This window comes from Peromyscus leucopus, unplaced genomic scaffold (genome assembly GCF_004664715.2).
Source record: "Peromyscus leucopus breed LL Stock unplaced genomic scaffold, UCI_PerLeu_2.1 scaffold_299, whole genome shotgun sequence".
NCBI classification, from domain to species: Eukaryota; Metazoa; Chordata; class Mammalia; order Rodentia; family Cricetidae; genus Peromyscus; species Peromyscus leucopus.
The window spans coordinates 270883-289000 of record NW_023505177.1 but is presented as its reverse complement, the minus strand read 5'-3'; the positions used below and the strand labels follow the sequence as shown (position 1 = coordinate 289000).

General features: G+C 42.0%; 2 protein-coding genes and 1 non-coding gene across 3 annotated transcripts; 2 read left to right on the top strand and 1 right to left on the bottom strand.

The window, feature by feature from the left end:
* Positions 1-1277: 1277 nt before the first annotated feature.
* LOC114695734 (BRCA1-A complex subunit Abraxas 1-like) lies at positions 1278-8865 on the top strand. Its single transcript, XM_037201905.1, is given in 6 exon segments — positions 1278-1917; positions 3785-3904; positions 4248-4332; positions 8008-8119; positions 8428-8488; positions 8490-8865. Coding segments are annotated over 6 exon segments (888 nt in total). The 5' UTR covers positions 1278-1768; the 3' UTR covers positions 8851-8865.
* On the top strand, positions 5459-5534 carry Trnaa-agc. The gene has a single exon. It is a non-coding gene; the product is annotated as a tRNA-Ala (tRNA).
* A 3303-nt stretch (positions 8866-12168) lies between the features above and the next one.
* LOC114695733 (28S ribosomal protein S18c, mitochondrial-like) lies at positions 12169-17857 on the bottom strand. Its single transcript, XM_028873185.2, is given in 7 exon segments — positions 12169-12306; positions 12390-12449; positions 13176-13234; positions 14122-14185; positions 14188-14218; positions 16892-16947; positions 17650-17857. Coding segments are annotated over 7 exon segments (438 nt in total). The 5' UTR covers positions 17741-17857; the 3' UTR covers positions 12169-12229.
* Between the last annotated feature and the right edge of the window lie 261 nt (positions 17858-18118).

The window sequence follows — 18118 nt, the reverse complement described above, 5'->3', positions numbered from 1 at the left end:
GGAGAGAGAGAACAGTAGGCTGTCCTGAGCTCCCCACGGGTAGAACACTTATGTACATGCACACATGCACACACACATACGCACATGCACACACATACACACACACACACATGCACACACACACATACACATGCACACGCGCACACACACACACATGCACACACACACATACATACATGCACACATACACACATACACACACACACATGCACACACACACATACATATACACACACACACATGCACACACACACACATACATAAAGTGTAAAATTGTTTTAAAGGAAATGGTTGAACTTAAAAAAATTATATTTGGGGCCAGCAAGATGGCGAGGTGGGGAGAATGCACCTGCTGTTAACCTGGATGAGCTGAGTTTTGTTTTTGAGACATAGCCTCACTCTGTAGCCCACTATGTCTTTGAACTTGTTATCCTCCTCAGCCTTCCAAATGCAGAGATTAGAGGTATAAGAGCCATTTCTAATTTCTTCACTTTGATGTGTAAATAAATATAGTGTTTTTTTATTATAAGTCAATAATGAGAATTATTTTCCAATCTAAAACAGTTATTACTATTAATCATGAATTTTTTGCATGCTACAGATTACAAAAACCTTTCATATGATCTTAAAATTTTTTAAAACAGCTTAACACTTTACAAATCAAGTGTGTACATAGGACATAAATGTGTTTCTAGGCAGTGATTCCTGGTATGTGAAACAATGGCATTGGTGTTTCCTTCACGTAAATTCTAACAGAAGATAGTGATTGCAAGATAGCAAATGTTTTGCTTTGTTGTTAAATTAGAGTAGGAACTGGGGATATAGCTCAGTTGGTAAAGTACTTATCTAAAGACCTGGGTTCCACATTTTAAAGAATGTGGAGCACATTAAAAAAAACAAGAAGAAGAAAAACCAAACAAACAAAACCAGGTATGGTGGTACATACCAGTACTAGAGTACTAGAGAAGGAAGCAAGAGGATCAGAAGTTCAGGGTCATCCCTGATTACAAATGGAGGTTGGGGTCAGCCTGAGGTACACAAGGTCCAGTCTAAAAAAAAAAAAACAACCCAGTAAGTCAAGAAGGTTTTTTTTGTTTTGTTTTGTTTTGAGGTTTTTTTTTTTTTGGGGGGGGGTTGTCTTGGTGTTTGGGATTTTTGTTTGTTTGTTTGTTTTTGTTGTTTTGGTTTCTCTGTGTAGCCCTGGCCACCCTGGAACTCGTTTTTTAGACCAGGCTAGCCTCGAACTCAGAAAGATCTGCCTTCCCCTGCTTCTTGAGTACTGGGATTAAAAGTGTGCACTACCACCACTTAACAAGAAGGTTTTTTGTTTTGTTTTATTTTTCTGCATTAAAATTGTAGGGTTTTGCTAAGTGGAAATTAACTATGTCAGTTTGTTTACTTTATAAAGTATATAAGTAGGTACATTCTTGACTTATAACCCAAACTTTACCAACAGTTGGAGAACTATTTTAAGTTCTGCAGGTTTTGTCAGGCTTAGTGGTGATGCCTTTAATCCCACCCTAGGCCCGCCTGGTCTACAGAGCGAGTTCTGGGACAGTTAGGGCTGCACCACACACAGTCTTGCTGCCTCCGTCCTGCGTGCTGGAGCCATTGGGTACACTGCAGCTACTGCCGCAAGACCATCAGTTTTATTGCTGAGCTATAAGAAGACGTGTAATAATTGTATGCAGCAAAGATTTAATTTTTCCCATATTCTCTCCAGACTGTGGTGGGTTGGTACAAATTCCGTCGTCACTCGGATCAGATAATGACGTTTAGAGAGCAGTTGCTGCACAGAAACTTACAGATGCATCTTTCAAGCCCAGAGCTTGTTTTTCTGCTCTTAACACCAAGTATAGCAACAGAAAGCTGTTCCACTCACTGCCTGGAGCACGCCTTATATAAGCCTCAGACCGGGTAAGCATTGCTTAGTTCTGGCTAGTTGAAACTAATAGAAAAGCACTAGCTTTTTATAGTGCATTGTGGCTGTAAGTGTTTTCATACAGTGTTGCCCAAGTTGTCCTAGTAGCAACAAAGTAAGTATTACTCTCTGTTGGTAATAGGTGAGAAAACAAAGGCTAGGCAAGGAGGTGGGTGGAGCCCACGTGCAGCGCTCACTTGGACTCTTGTGTCCTGGACGGGAAGCATTACTGTTGTACTTATTTAAGTGTGGACTGGAACAAATTCTTCAGAGACAGCACTTATTGATGACCTGCCGCAGTGAGTTCAGGCAGTAACCTTGGGTATTATAAATTACATTCTCTGTGAATATAAGAATTAAGTTAAAAGAGTACTACCAATTAAAATTACTTTAATTCCTTATGGAAGATAAATCTCAACATAATACCTTAAAATGAATATCACTTATCTCAGACACTTAGGATTAGACAGAACCAGACACTTCATTCAGAATCTAGAGTTTTTGCATATACCCACTGAGATACCTTGGGAGTGGGGCAGACTCAAATATCAACATAAAGTTCATTTATGCCATATAAATATAACCAAGTTAATTTTTTAAACAGTATTGCAAATAGTTTTTTGTAGATGTAACCAACCGTATTATTAAATAAGAAACACAGAACCAATGCAAAGAAGAAAGCTAAGTGGTCAGAGCTAAGAGTTAAAACCTTACCCTTCCTCCTGCGGTGGTCCTACCTCTCCAAACCAGAGCTACTTCCTGTGTTAAAGTCTTTATATAGTTTCTGTTCTGCCTTCTCATGGGTTGTAAACCCAACCACATGACTGCCTCATCACAGCCTGTCTGTATAGACCTCCAGGTTTTCTATGGTTGGTATTGATATTAAAGGCATGTGTCTCCAATGATGGCTGTATCCCTGAACACACAGAGACTTACCTAGCTCTGCCTACCAAGTGCTGGGATTGAAAGTGTACGCCACCACTGCCCTGTTTTCCTATGGCTTGCTAATAGCTCTGACCCCCGGGCAGATTTATTTATTAACATACAAATAACATTTTAATACAAATAAAATATCACCATAGTTTTTGATTGTTTGCTTGTTTTTGTTTTGTTTTTATAGACAGTGTGTAGCCTGGGCTGGTCATGAACTTGAGGTCTTGCTGCTCCAGTGTTCCTAGTGCTAGGATTATAGATAATAGGTTGTCATACAAGACTTGGAACATGTGTTTGTACTGATCTGTCACATGAAAGTCAGACAGGAAATCGTCCATTTGTTTTCACTGTTTCCTTGAGACAGTGTCACTGTATAAACTGAGCTGGATAAGATATTGACAGATGCCGGGTGGTGGTGGTGCATGCCTTTAATCCCAGCACTCGGGAGGCAGAGGCAGGCGGATCTCTGTGAGTTCCAGGCCAGCCTGGGCTACCAAGTGAGTTCCAGAAAAGGCGCAAAGCTACACAGAGAAACCCTGTCTCAAAAAAAAAAAAAAAAAAAAGCTAGTGGTTTCAGGAGCTAGAGAGGGCTCAGCATTTAACACTGGCTGCTCTTCCGAGGACTCAGGTTCAATTCCTAGCACCCACATGACAGCTCCCAACCATCTGTAAACTCCAGTGTCAGGGAGACGTATACTTTTCTGGCCTCCAAGGGCACTAGTGGTACATAGATATACATGCAGGCAAAACACCCATACACAAAATAATGAAACAAAAAACTAGTTGCTTCAACTTAGTTTATCTGGGAAAATTCTATCATGCTAAATAATAATGGGGAGTTGTTTTTATTTTAATACTGTTAGGAAAGCAGCATGCTCTGATGACAGATGTCCTTTTATTTTAAATTCAATTTTAAACTTTTTTCAACAGGCTTTTTCATAGGGTACCTTTGGTGGTTGCCAATCTGGGAATGTCTGATCAACTGGGTTATAAAACAGAATCTGCTTCCTGTACGTCCACTGGCTTTAGCAGAGCAGTGAGAACACACAGGTAAGAGTTTCATTCAGGGCTGGAGAGATGGCTCAGTGGTTAAGAGCACTGTTTGTTCTTCCAGAGGTCCTGAGTTCAATTCCCAGCAACCACATGGTGGCTCACAACCATCTGTAATGAGATCTGTTGCCCTCTTCTGGTCTGCAGGGTGTACATGCACAAAGAACACTGTATACATAATAAATAAGTAAATCTTAAAAAAAGAGTCTTATTCAGACAGTAAAGACTAAGTGAATCCTGGTGGAACTGGAGTATTTTCACCGCTGTTCCATACTTCCTTTTAGACTTCTCTGCTTAAAGTTCTATACATCTACCCAAGGAAACTATCTTTTTTTTTTAATAGTTCTCAGTTTTTTAATGAAGATGGATCGTTAAAGGAGGTGCACAAGATAAATGAAATGTACGCTGCTATACAAGAAGAATTGAAGGTAACTTAGGGACCACTTCAGAGTTCATCTCAGTAGATTGCTATGAATTGTTTCAGAGAAAAATGAACAGTTTTGAATATATGTTGTATTCCATTGAATTCCATAATAGAGACTACCACCCCTGGGGGATAGCTATACAGGTTTAATTTTGCTCAGTATATCATGACTATAACTACTTCTTTTCTTTTTTTGAAAATGATTTCACTATGGAGCCCTGGCTGTCCTGGAACTTGCTATATAGTCGACCAAGCTGTCCTTGAACTTAAAATGGCTCTCCTGGATTAAAGGCATGTGCCACCAGGCCCAGCCCTCAGTCTTTGAAGACGAAGAGGGAAGCAGATATTTAGAAGCACAGCCATACTCCAGCATTCTAGTCTGGAGTCCTAGGATGGATCCCAAGTGCAGGAGAGTCATGGGTCAGTGTAAATAAATTGGAGGGATTGAGGACTACAGCAGAATCTGACCCCAGGGAGGTGGAGAGAACAGCTGGTCAAGAGTTTCGGGTGTACTGTTGGATGGAAGCTTACCTGAGCATAACCTTGACTCGGAATCTGCTTTCACCTCAGCACGAGCATTACAGGGATTGCACCACTGTGCCTGACTGAGAGAGCCTCTTTCTTACAAGAAGAAAATGTTAAATCCATAATTGGACAAAGTGACCCGAAGTTGTCCATAGGCATACTAATGTCCTCACCATGCTCAGTCATCGATAGGAGCAGTCCTCCGGGATACTGCTTAAAAGAAAGCACTGTGGGGCTCAGTGTAGAACACTTGCCTGGAACTCAAAAAGCTCTGAGTTTGGTCCCCAGCACTCACTACACGATGGTGTACGTCTGTAATTTCAGCATTGGGGAGGTAAAGGCAGGAAGATGAGAAGTTCAAGGTCATCTTTAGCTGCATACTAAATCTGAGGCCAGTCTGGGACACATGAGGCTTTGTCTAATAAATTGTGAAATCATGAGTCTCAAACTGAAAACATTGGTCAGTTGTTTTCCTCAGTTGGGTATCTAAAGCCTGTTTCCATGGTAGCCACACTTGTCAGTAGATCATAGTAAGGAAAAAAAAGGTTAACACACTTTGTATACTACTAACATTATATACTATTTTTTAAAGATTTATTTTGGGGGTTGGGGATTTAGCTCAGTGGTAGAGCACTTGCCTAGCAAGCACAAGGCCCTGGGTTCGATTCTCAGCTCCAAACAAAGATTTATTTTGATGTGATTCGTTTTTTGCCTAGAGTCTTTTTGTTACAATGTGTGTGTCCACTGCCCTCGAAGGCAAGAAGAGGGCATTTGTTCCCCTGGATTTGGAGTTACAAACAGTTGTGAGCTGCCATGTGGGTGCTAGAAAACTAACTCAGATCCCCTTAACTACTGAGCCATCTCTCTAACTCTCACATACTAATTTTTGTTATGAATACATAACACAGAAACTTTGAAAATAACACTGAGAATGTCACCATTTTATTTAAGTAAATTTTTTTATTGAAAGTAAAATTTTCCCTCATATAATATGTCTTTTTTATAGTTTCCCCTCACTCTACTCTTCCCAGAACCTCTTCACCTCCCCTTCTATCCAAATCTACTCCCTTTTGGTCTCATTAGAAAACAAACAGGTAAGCCTTGGTGTCACACACCTTCATTTCCAGCATTTAGGAGGCAGATGCAGGCAGATCTTAGAGTTCAAGGCCAACTTTGAAGTTCTAGGTCAACTGGGACTACACACACACACACACACACCACACACACACACACACACACACACAAAATCTGGGGAGGGGAAGAAAAGAAAGAAAGAAGAAAAAAAACCAGGCTCCTAAAGGATAATAATAAAATAAAATAAAACAAAAACAACACATCAGAGTTGGAGAAAACAGAAGGAAAAGGCCTAATAGAAGGCCCAGGAAACCGTGACCCACTCATTCTCACATTCAGAGATCTACAAAACCACTAAACTGGAAGCCATAACAGATATGCAGAGGACCTGGCAGACCCGGGCAGGCCTCTGCATGCTACCTGAGTCTGAGTTCATGGAGCTTTGATCCTACAGATTCAGAGGGCCTGTGTTCTTGGCATCTTCCACTCCCTCTGACATTCTCTCCCTGCCTCCTCCATAGAGCTCCCTGAGCTCTGGGAGGGGTTGATAGACGTACCATTTAGGACTAAATGTTCAAGACTAAGTCTCTGTTATTTGTTCCCTTCTGCTGTGGGAAGAAACCAAGTAGTTTTGTTTGTTTGTAGACAGGGTCTCACTATGTAGCCGTGGCTAGCCTGAACTAAGTGGACCAGGCTGGACTAGAAGTCACTGAGATCCACCTGCCTCTGCCTCCCAAGTGCTGGGAGGCCGCTGAGAATGTCACCATTTTCAAGTGATTATTATTTTATTTTGCCATTTCTCAAGTTTTTCCCCAACACATAAATACTGACATACTTGACAATGATGACAACAGGAATTTGTATCGTGATTTCAAAGGATATGTCATTAAACATTTTCACTTTGCCACAAAATCTTTTATTTTTAATGCAGTGTGTTCTTAAATTTTAAATTGACAGGTAAAACTCATGTAAAGCCACGTGTAATACACACCTGCCACTCTAGCACTGTGGAGGTGGAGGCAAGAGGATCAGGAGTTCAGTGCCATCCTCAGCAACACAGTAAGTTTGAGGCTAGCCTGGGCTACATGAGACCCTGTATAAAAAAGGGGGAAACCTTTGTAAAGTGTGTTTATGTGATAGAAGGGTTATATCACAAATGCCTTGTGTCAGCATCTTTGTGGTTAGAACACTCAGCACTCACTCTCTGTTCTCTAAGTAGATCATTTTTAGCTTTTCTCTCAGTGCCATACTTCTTTACTCATTTATCCTTCAGTGAACATTGGTAATGTTTCGATTATTTGAATAGTTCTGGGCAAATACCATAAAAAATATCCACTACAATTGGCCATACTTAAATTCTGACCTTTATTTTGAAATTGATGTTTGATTTAACAGTAAGAAACATCATTATCCTATATAAGCTTTTGTTAGGTATATTTCCAAAATGAAATTACTCATTTTAAAATTGAGATACATAGCATCAGTTTGCTTTTCAGATACAGCTTCTCTCACAGAAATTGTAGTCTTCTGTGATTTCCCTAAAACAAAAACATAGTCGAGTCGCTTTTTACTTAATTTAGTGTGTTTTTTTGGGGGGTGGGGCGTATAATGATACAGGCTCAATTCCCAGCAACCACATGGTGGCTCACAACCATCTGTAATGAGATCTGGGCCCTCTACTGGCCTGCAGGGATACATGCAGGCAGAACACTGTATACATAATAAATAAATAAATCTTTAAAAAAAAAAAAAAAAGACACAGGCTCTTATACAGCCCAGGCTAACCTTGAACTCCCTATAGCTAAGGATAACTGTTAATTGCTAATCCTATTTCCACATCCCAAATGTCAAAATCATAGTTCTGTTGGAGGTGGGGCACATGCTGGGACTTGAACCTGGCTACACACATTCTAGGTAAGTGCTGTACACTGAGCTCTATCCTTAGCAGCATCAAATGCTTGTTATTAATGTGGTTTACATAAAAGGTTAATGGTATTTTACAGTCTGAGAATCTTATTTTGTAAGTCCTCATTAGCACAAACCTGGAATGTTTTATCTGTGCCCTTATTTTATTCTGCAGAGTATATGCCAAAAAGTTGAACAAAGTGAACGAGAAGTGGAGAAACTAATGATGGATGTAAACCGACTAAAAGAAGTTAGAAAAGAACAGCAAGCGCAGATTAAAGCAGCGGGTAAGCAGCGAACGGACACTGCAGATGCTGCCTTCACAGCCACACGAGCCAGCGTCCTGACCCACCAACCCATGCGCTGGGCACAAGTAGTGATGATTACACTGTGCTACCATAGTGGGTGTGCTGTGTCGGAGGAAAAGGCAGACTGATTTTTCATAGAATAGCGTTGCACATAAACAGGAATTTAGCGTTATGTCATTCTTATTCTGAATGAGCCATCTTTTGGAATCATTTTTACTTTATTGACGCAGCTAATTATAAAAGATTGTGAAACAAGCACATGTTAAGCTCTTTCTTGTTTTCCCTAGGAGAGAAGAATGTCCAAAACAACCCCCAGGAGAACATTCTTCTTTGTCAAGCTTTACGAACCTTTTCCAGAGTCTGAAGTTCTTCATTCTTGTGTTATTTCTTTGAAAAATAGACATATTTCTCAAAGTGGATGTAACACGAACCACCATCTTGATGTGGCTAAGCTGACCTTAATGGTGGAGTATGTTCACAGCCCTGACACTAGTCCAACCCGTGCAACTCAGATGACTAAGCGTAAAGCTCTAGACACGCAGGACCCATGGCCTGTAAAGAAAACGCGACTGCTGGAGACAGAGAGCAGACCTGGGACAGACTCCCGAAGCAGTCACCCAAACAGAACGTCCTCAAGCAGCCTGGATCTGGACACAGAGATGGGGAGCACGGAGGAGGATGGAGAATATCCTCGCTCTCCCACGTTTTGATTCTTGTTAGATGATAGTTTTTGACTTGATGAGGTTCAGACCACTTTTTTCTACTATTTTTACTGTCTGCCTACTGGAGTAATGCATAAAGTCCATGTTTTACTGTATTCAGCTGTCCATAATGTGTGAATAAGGTATTTTTACTGTTCAACTGTTTATAATATGTAAGTTAATGTTTATAAAGTATCTTAGAAATTCCTATTTGTATCTAATACTTTGTAAATAAATGCTGTGTAAATGTGCACAGGTTCAGCTCAGGTGCAGCCTCCTCCTCACTGCCTAGCCTCCTCTCTCTGTGCCCTCTGCTACAGTGGTCCTGCTTCCTTTATATCTGTGTTCTGTTGTCTTCCTTGCCCCTGTAGATTCTTTCTCTCCTATCTCATAACCCCTGTCTAGTGTCTTAGCCTCTGTCCATCCACATCTGAAGTACGTTTTAGAAATGGAGATTGTTTGCCTTATTTATATTTGTGGTACAGGAATGGAATCCAGGGCCATGTGAATGGTAGGCAACTTCTCTACCACTGAGTACAGTCAGTCCAGATGGTTTTGGCTTGGTTTTTGTTGTTTGTTTTGAGACAGGGTCTCTCTGTAGTTGTGGCTGTCCCCAAACTCACAAGTATCTGCTGCCTCTGCCTCCAAGCACTGGATTAAAGATCCATGCCACCACACCCAGCTAAGATGCTTTTATCTCAAAGCCACAATCTTTTGCTTCCTCCAAGTTATCAAGGGAAAGACTTAACTAGATGCATTCTTTTAACTAGAACACTCTTCACATTGGAAAAGAGAAACTGGCCTTGTTTCACAACACAGAAAAAAAGCACATAAGTTCATGAAATTGGGCCTGGGAGTTGGCTCAGCTGGCACAGGCATCTGCAGACAAGACTGGCAACCTGAGTGGATTCCTGGGACTCCCACCATGGAAGGAAAGAACCGTTTCCACAAGTGCCTCTGATACTGTGCCACAGACATAAACCCCCATAAATAAATGTAATAAATCTAAAGCCTGTAAAGTCTCATTTTTCTCTACTTCATTAAGATTCTTACTGAAGAGAGAGCCCAGTATTTGAGTGCTTGAAGCACTCCAGAGGACGGGAGTTTGGTTCCAGCACCCACACTAGACAGCTCACAACCACCTGTAGATTGTGGTTCCTTCACAGGCCTTGGGTCCTGCTCTAGGGGAGTCATTGAGCTCTTTGGCTTTCTCTCTGTCTTTCACACACAGCACACACACAGCGAAATAAACATAAATAAAATAAATCTGCCCTGCCACACAAGTGGTGACACACACCTTTAATCCCAGCACTCAGGAGGCAGAGGCAGGCCAATCTCCAGCCTGGGACAGCCAGGGCTACAGAGAAACCTTGTCTTAAAAAACCAAACGAATTAAATCTCTTAAGTTAAAAAAAGAACAGCTCTTGTTTATTTAAAATGCTGACAGTACGTTAAGGTGGACTTAACAGCGTGCATCCATGTGTGGTTCCCTCCCCAGACAGACGGCAGGAGCCCAGGGATTGGAAACTTGCAGATGCATTGTTTCCCACCTATTTCATGACATGCACACATGGTACCTTCACACTTCACTCTGGACGTTAACACTGAGCGTACACTTCCCCCTTGTTCTTCCACTGTGGCTTCCTAGAGAAACTACTTAAGACATAATCATATCTAGCAGTGGCACTTCAACTTGGGTGTTGTTATGCACTGGCAGTTCTGGAAGCCACCTATTACCCAGGGGATGATCTATACAAAACAGCTGGGGTGTTTCACTGGTGATGAAGTAATGGGTGCTGTTCACGGCAGGGAAAGAAGAGTCATAGTTGTCGATAGATCCTTCTCCATCACAGATGACTGAAAGCCGATTGTCTATGTGCCATCCCTTCCTGTAAGGAACACTATCTGTTTAAGGACACACTGGTCCAGGAATAGTTTGTCTTACAGGGACTGGTCCAGTATCAATCAATCCCAGTGTAAACTCTGCAAAGAGAACCTCAACATCAGGGATCTACTAGCTAGAAAACGACCCAGGAGCCCAGGAGGTGTCCCAGGCCAGCAAAGTGCCAAGTAAGCATGAGGACTTGTGTCTGGAACCCCAGCAACAACATTAAGATAAAAGGCCAGAAGCCGGGCGTTGGTGGCGCACGCCTTTAATCCCAGCACTCGGGAGGCAGAGCCAGGCGGATCTCTGTGAGTTCGAGGCCAGCTTGGCTACAAGTGAGTTCCAGGAAAGGCGCAAAAGCTACACAGAAGCCGGGCGTTGGTGGCGCACGCCTTTAATCCCAGCACTCGGGAGGCAGAGCCAGGCGGATCTCTTGTGAGTTCGAGGCCAGCCTGGGCTACCAAGTGAGCTCCAGGAAAGGCGCAAAGCTACACAGAGAAACCCTGTCTCGAAAAACCAAAAAAAAAAAAAAAAAAAAAAAAAAGCTACACAGAGAAAACCCTGTCTTGAAAAACCAAAAAAAAAAAAAAAAAAAAAAAAAAAAAGATAAAAGGCCAGGGGGTGGGGGTGGGGTGGGGAAGGGAGTAAGGCTCGGTGTAAAACTGCCGCACAAAGCCTGACAACCTGAAAACTGGTTAAAGGAGAGGACTGACCGAAGGGCCAAGTGCTGTTTTGTTTGACTGGCACAGTGGTGTGCATGTGTAGTCCCAGCCCTGAGGATGCAGAGGCAAGAGGCTCCCTGGGGCTTGTGAGTCAGATTGGTCAGCCTCAGTGATGCCAGCCCAAGTGAACTCCAGATTCGGTGAGACCTCGTCTCAAGACATGAGGTGAATAGGCCAGCACGAGGGCTTGATAGGTTGAAGATACTTGTGCTAAGCCTGGAGACCTGGGTTCTGTCACCAGAACACATGGTTGGAAGGAGAGAGCCAACGCCTGGACAATGACCTCTGACCTCCACATCTGCCCTCGTGGCAGGCACACACAAATCTGAATAATTTTTATATAAAAAGGTGGAGATACATTGAAAAAGAAGCCTGATAACAACTTCTAGCCTCCACAACCCCCTGCGCATACATGCTCACCAAAACCACAAAATGACTCCAAGCAGGTCGAACTCCACAGCCAGTTCATGGCATTCAAACACTACCTTTCTATAACCATTCCCCTAAAACCATCCCATCTGCAAGAACAGAATCTGGCTAGGGTGGAATTCTAATAGAAGCCCTCCTCTTCCATAATCAAAAGCCGTGACAACCATGAGGTACCACTTTTATCAAAGTGTATAATGTAACATCACCATCTTAAGCAGTGTGTCCAGAGAACACTCACTGGTGTGGAGGGGTCGATCCCTCCTAATCCACTGAAAGACATTTCTACTCAAATTAGTTTGAATCAGTGCTGATGTAGCCACTTCCAGGTTTATTGGCAGTAACTTTACACAATTTACTCCCGGTATCTGATGTTACAAACTTTAGGGTCTTTGAGATATGCAGGATCCTTGTATGTAACTGGCATAAACCCTGTAAAGAGATAATTAAAGTTTTTCACAAAGACAATGAGCAAAATCTTAACTAGTTCCATTCATTTGTACAGGCGGACTTACCCATTTTCTGAGCTCGCTTAATGGCTTTTGTTATTTCTTTCTGTTTCTTTCCACAGAGACCTGTGAAAACAGAAGAGGTGCTTTCTTACACATCAGAAATGCTAATACTACATTTATTAATTAAACTACATTAGCAGTTTTCTAAAGTTGAATACTGGTAAGTTTTTTCTGTGAAGGAAGTAAAAAATCTTCTGTGGGTCATTTGGTCTCTCAGACACTCGATTCTGTTACTGTAACTCAATGACAACCATGTGGCCCTATGGTAAACAAAAAAGCAAATGACAGTTTGGATAGAGCCACCAGCTGCTGACGCTAGTTTTAGTCTAAGAACAGCAATTTTAAAATATTTAGTTTTACTGTCTTTAACGGAGGTGGTGTATGTGCATACGAGTGCAGGTGCCTGCAGAAGCCGGCCACGCTGTCTTCCCTGGGGCTGGAGTTAGAGACGATTCTGAGCCACCTGAGGTGGTGCTGGAACTGAACTCCAGTCCTTTGCAAGAGCAGTATGCATTCTTAACTGCTGGGCCACCTGTCTAAACCCAAGATACAGTTTTCCTTAAGTCCAAATTCCTGTATGTTGTCACCCTGAAGTTAAGTGTGAGTACAGAAGCCAATTGCCCCTTGTACTGAAGGTAACTCCTTCCCTTAAGGACCTCACTCCAGTCCCTGTGGCAGGGACTTCATAGTGACACAGCATGATTTGAAAACCTGCCGGTCTCCTGAAATAACAGAAGCGATCAGTGTGATTCTTACCTACATTTATATTTCTAAGATTTAAAAAAGTACCTGTTATGTGCCTTCCGTAAATGCATCCGGTAAATGGAGAGATAAACTGGGACAAAAAGCTGTTTGGGGGTTATATTTGGAAGGGAAAAAAATAATATTAGTATATTTGTTATTCAACCCTGAATGGGTAAATTAAAAATTTTTTAGAAACGACCTTCAAGTTATGTAAATATTTAATATGTTTCAGATAAAGTTAATAACATGAGATAAAATACCTTGTAGCAAAAAGCACCCTTTAAAAGTTAACATCTAGTGTATCAAAACCTTGACAAGACTAAGTAACATGAGTCAGCCTATCTGCTAGGTGCCAGGGCTACTGACTCCCACAGGCACCTAAAACACAGCTGCTTACAGCCAGTCACTGGATACTGGCCGTCACGCAGGCTATCGAATGAGCTCTTTGGAAACACACAGACTAGGGCCTTTACTTTAACTTATTTTTATTGAACACTTTAATAACACTTTCTAGATACTAGGTGCTGTCCTTGGCTCTTCGCACAATCATCTGCTGCACTGTAGTTTTTTATAATCTCTGATTTTTCTCCTTCAAAGGTAGCTATTGCTTGATACTACTGTGAAAATACTTAACTCTAATATCATGCACTTTCTAATTTGCTGAAAGCTTACGGAGGAACAGTATTTTAAAGTGATAGCATATGACAGTGAACTGCAAAGGTCAACTTCACAAGAGGAACTTTCCCCAAAGCACTTCTGTCTATTAATGTACAGTGAACTACTGTGCAAAAATAAAGAGGAGAAATACTTAGCCAATAATATGACTGCGGGGAGCAAGGGCTCTGAACTGAATAGAGATAACACAGGAAGTTATAGCCAGATCGGATATCATCAAGTTGATGAATCTGTCCTACATAAAGCCCGAGGAGTGACATGATCCTCTGAGCAGATGAACAAAAAAGAAGAGAATCTTAGTCAAGTTCACAGAGACAAACCAACGCTCACCTGTACATTCTTATAATCTACTCGCTTCTCGCACAAAATACACTTCTTAAGGGCTCCTTATAGGGGTTTTCCATCGGGATTGGCTAGGATAAAAGAAGCCTCATGATGAAAACATGTTAAGACTGTTAAACATGTTAAGACATGTTAAGTCATAAAAGTTAACGCTATAGCTATACTTTTTTACACAAGTACTTTATTTTGTGTCAGTCTGGCTACAGAGGGATTACCTCATGAAACATTCTGTGATGAAAAATCATTTCTACAGAAAGGACTTCCAAGGTAAGCACATTGATAAAGGGATTCTTTGCTCAGATGCTGTGTTCAGATTGCAGATGACCAAAGTATCTTAGTTTATTTAAAATTTCATTCAATTAAAAATTGTATTTCAAGATAATTCTTGGTATACATATATATTTCTCATTGCTTTCAGATTTATATATTAAGTGTGTGTGTGTGTGTGTGTGTGTGTGGTGTGTGTGTGTGAGAGAGAGAGAGGAGAGAGAGAGAGAGAGAGAGAGAGAGCCCACTCAGTCAGAGAGAGAGAGAGAGAGAGAGAGAGAGAGAGAGAGAGAGAGAGAGAGAGAGAGAGAGCCCACACAGTCCTGAAAAGGGCAATGGATCCCCTAGAGCTGGAGTTACAGACAGTTGTTAGCTGTCCAATGTGTGTGGGGCAACTGAACTTGAGTCTTTTAGGAGTAGTAAATGCTCTTACACACTAAGATATCTCTCCAGCCCTTAAAATTAATTCAGTTTAACTTTAAGAAAAAGGTACAGCACAACAGATAAATGCAATTCCTAGTTAGGATAACTGCTAACTTTACTCATCCCCAAATTTTCTGTCCTGTGTTTTCTCACTATAAACATTTTATAAATAGGTAATGTTCCATGGCTTCCTGCAATGAAAGGTTTCATTAATATCACCTTAATAGACTGCCACATGAGTCCGTGTGGCCATTTTAGCATTTCTATCCTTGCTATTTTTGATAACAGTGCCTCCCTCTTACTATAAGCATACTTGTTGCCAGTATAGAGACATTTAAAACTTTTTTAAAGTTCTTGGTTAGCATATAAAGAAACAGTATTCATTATGTGAGATTACATTTCTGTATATATGCACGCATGCATGCTTTGCCTTCGTGCGTGTGATTCTACTTTGTTCTTACTTACCCTTCTACAGCTCTCACTCAACCTGCCTCCCCCTCTTGCTGGCCCCTTCTTCATTCCAATAATATCCTTTTCTGCTTTAAAATAGGACTAAAACAACACGTGTATTCCATGACCCTCTTTGTGCCCTGCCTTTCCAACTCTTCTTTCCTCCTCACAGTCCCTTTTCTATGTTCCTGTCCCATGGTTTTTAGTTGTTTGTTGTTTTTTAGGGGAGGGTGTCTCTTCAAATAGGTTCTCACTATGTGGCCTCAGCTGTCCTACAGCTTGTGATGCAGCACATGGTAGTCTCAGACTACCCACCCTTCTGCATCAGCTTTCCAGATGCTGAAATTCCAGGCTGTACCGCCACAGCCTGGCACAGGGTCTTCATTCAGAAATGGCTTTGAAATCTATAATCTTCCTTAACTGTGACAAAAGTATGTGGAAAAGACACATAATTTTCATTAGTCACAGTGGGATTCATGAACTAAAAAAGAAGAGTAAATGTCCTTTATTCTTTTTAAGTGTGATGTATGAATTAGATGACTAAGATAGATACACATTTGTTTGGACAAATCCCTTGGTATTTAAGAGTCCTTAAGATTTCTTTGTTTTTCTTGCTTTTTTTTTTTAAACATTTGGTTTTAGCCAAAAAGCCAAAAAAATGATTGTTTTTATTGTTTGTAGCCCAAGGTGCCTTGAACTCAAAGACCTCCTGCTTCAGCATCCTTAAGTACTATTACAATATGTGTGTACACCATGTCTAGCTTGCCTTGAATTTTTTAATCCAATTTTTAGTCAGCTGAGATATAAGCTATATTTCTTCTCAACTCTTAGCTAACTCTAGTACTTGTATGTGTCATTAGGCACTACATCCATGTTTATACTTTAAACCCATAAAAATATACCTACAGTTTAGAAGCAGCTGATTATGTCCTAAAGTAAAACTAGTTTGGTAGGAGGCAGAGCAGTTCTGTGAGTTCAAGACCAACCTGATCTACAGAGCTAGTTCCAGGACAGCAGGGCTGCCCTTGTCAAAAGAGAACCTTGTCCCAAGAGAACAAACAACTTTAATTTTGTCTCTTATCAAGGTAGTCTTTCAAACTGATAAATTAAAGGTAGTGCCATCTCCCAAATTCCATTATCTATAATTATTCTATCTACCCAAGCTATCTTTAGAAATTCTCAAGTCATATATCCTTTAATATCTAGGAGAAAAATATGGTATTACAGAAGCCTGAATCTAGGAATTCCCTTCAAAACCCAAGTGATATAGTCAGTAAGTCATACTTTCCAAACTCAAACATTATTTGTTTTGTCCTATAATTGAATTCCAACTAGCTAAAATATGAAAAAACTAGGCCGAATTTGGAAATGGCTTAGTAATATAAGGGGCAAAAATCTAGGGCTGGATGGGTGTCTGTGGTTAAAAGCAATTGCTCTTACTGAGGACCGGAGCTAGGATCCCAGCACCCACATCCAGTGGCTCACAACCACCTCTAATTCCAGCTCCAGGGGATCTACTGTCCCTCTCTGTCTCCCACAGTTCCCCCCACCTCAATGTACACACAAATAATTAAACGTTTTCTTTAAAAAATAAGAAATCTTACCAGGTCCTCACTGCTGGCTACCTGTTGATACTGTGAACAGCCTCTTCTCCACAGCGCTGTCATTAAATAGAAATGGCAATGACCCGATTATTTTCATTCACTTAATATCTAACAAAGACTTAATGTCTTAAAAAGAGGCTACAAGGCTCAAAAGGCACGACATAGTGTGGACACGGGGTGCACACATTTAATCCCAGCAATTGGTAGGCCTATATAGGAAGGTGGATCTCTGAGTTCAAGGCCACCCTAGGACAGTCAGAGCTACATAACAGTGAGATCCTGTCTCAAAAACAAACAAACAAAAAACCCGTATACTATAAAATAAAGGTTTCATATTCTTCTTAGGCAGTGATTGGTTAACGTCCTGTTAGGTTTGGGGGCGCAATGGGACTTAAAACAAGTGATTCCTAAGGCTTTCGATTAAAGGGCATATCTCCTATAAAACCTTCCCCCTTTCTACAGTTACCAGCTTGTAATGCAAATGTGTACAGAAGTAACAAAAAGGCACTGACGTCCCAAAGGGGAAAACAAGAAAAAGATTCAGGTCGTTGACAGAGAAGCATAGAAACGAAAATTAAAAGTAAAGAGTTGACTACACCTCAAAGTCCTCTTCGGCTCTGAGAAACCAGTCTAAGGCGATTCGAGCTTCCCACCCATCTTAAACCTAGTCGTGGAGAAATAGTGCTTTTGCTAACAGCAAAGCCGCCATCGACAATCGGAGGCAGACTGCGGCTGGAGGGCTCTGCCGGGGACTTTACCTGCGTGAGTTCCGCGATCCGCGAGGCCGACTGCCGCGGTTATCCAGTTCTTCCTCCCTACGCCGCTGCACACCGCAACCACAGCGGCCATGGTCCTCCGCCCCTCCTCTTCCTTTCCCGTTCCCTAATCGCCCCGACTGGTCCTTTCCTGTACTCTTCCCCCGTGGGCCCGGGGATTCGAAGCAAAGGTTCCGGGTGCGAACGCGGACAGGATTTCAAAGCCTCCGCACGGCACCGTTCTGTCCCCGGGCCGGAAGTCACGTGACACACAGCCTGTGGCGCGCAGAGATGCAGCGCCGATGCCGGGGCACCTGGAGCACCGCAGCGGCGGTGGCTTGAGTCTGGGCTCGGGCGGCCGGCCCCCGCCCAGCCATGGAGGACGGCGGGCCCCGCATTCCGCCGGCGGGTGTCCTTCGCAAGAGGAGCCGCGGCAAGCCTAGAGAGCCTGCGTGCCGCCCCCGCCGCGGCC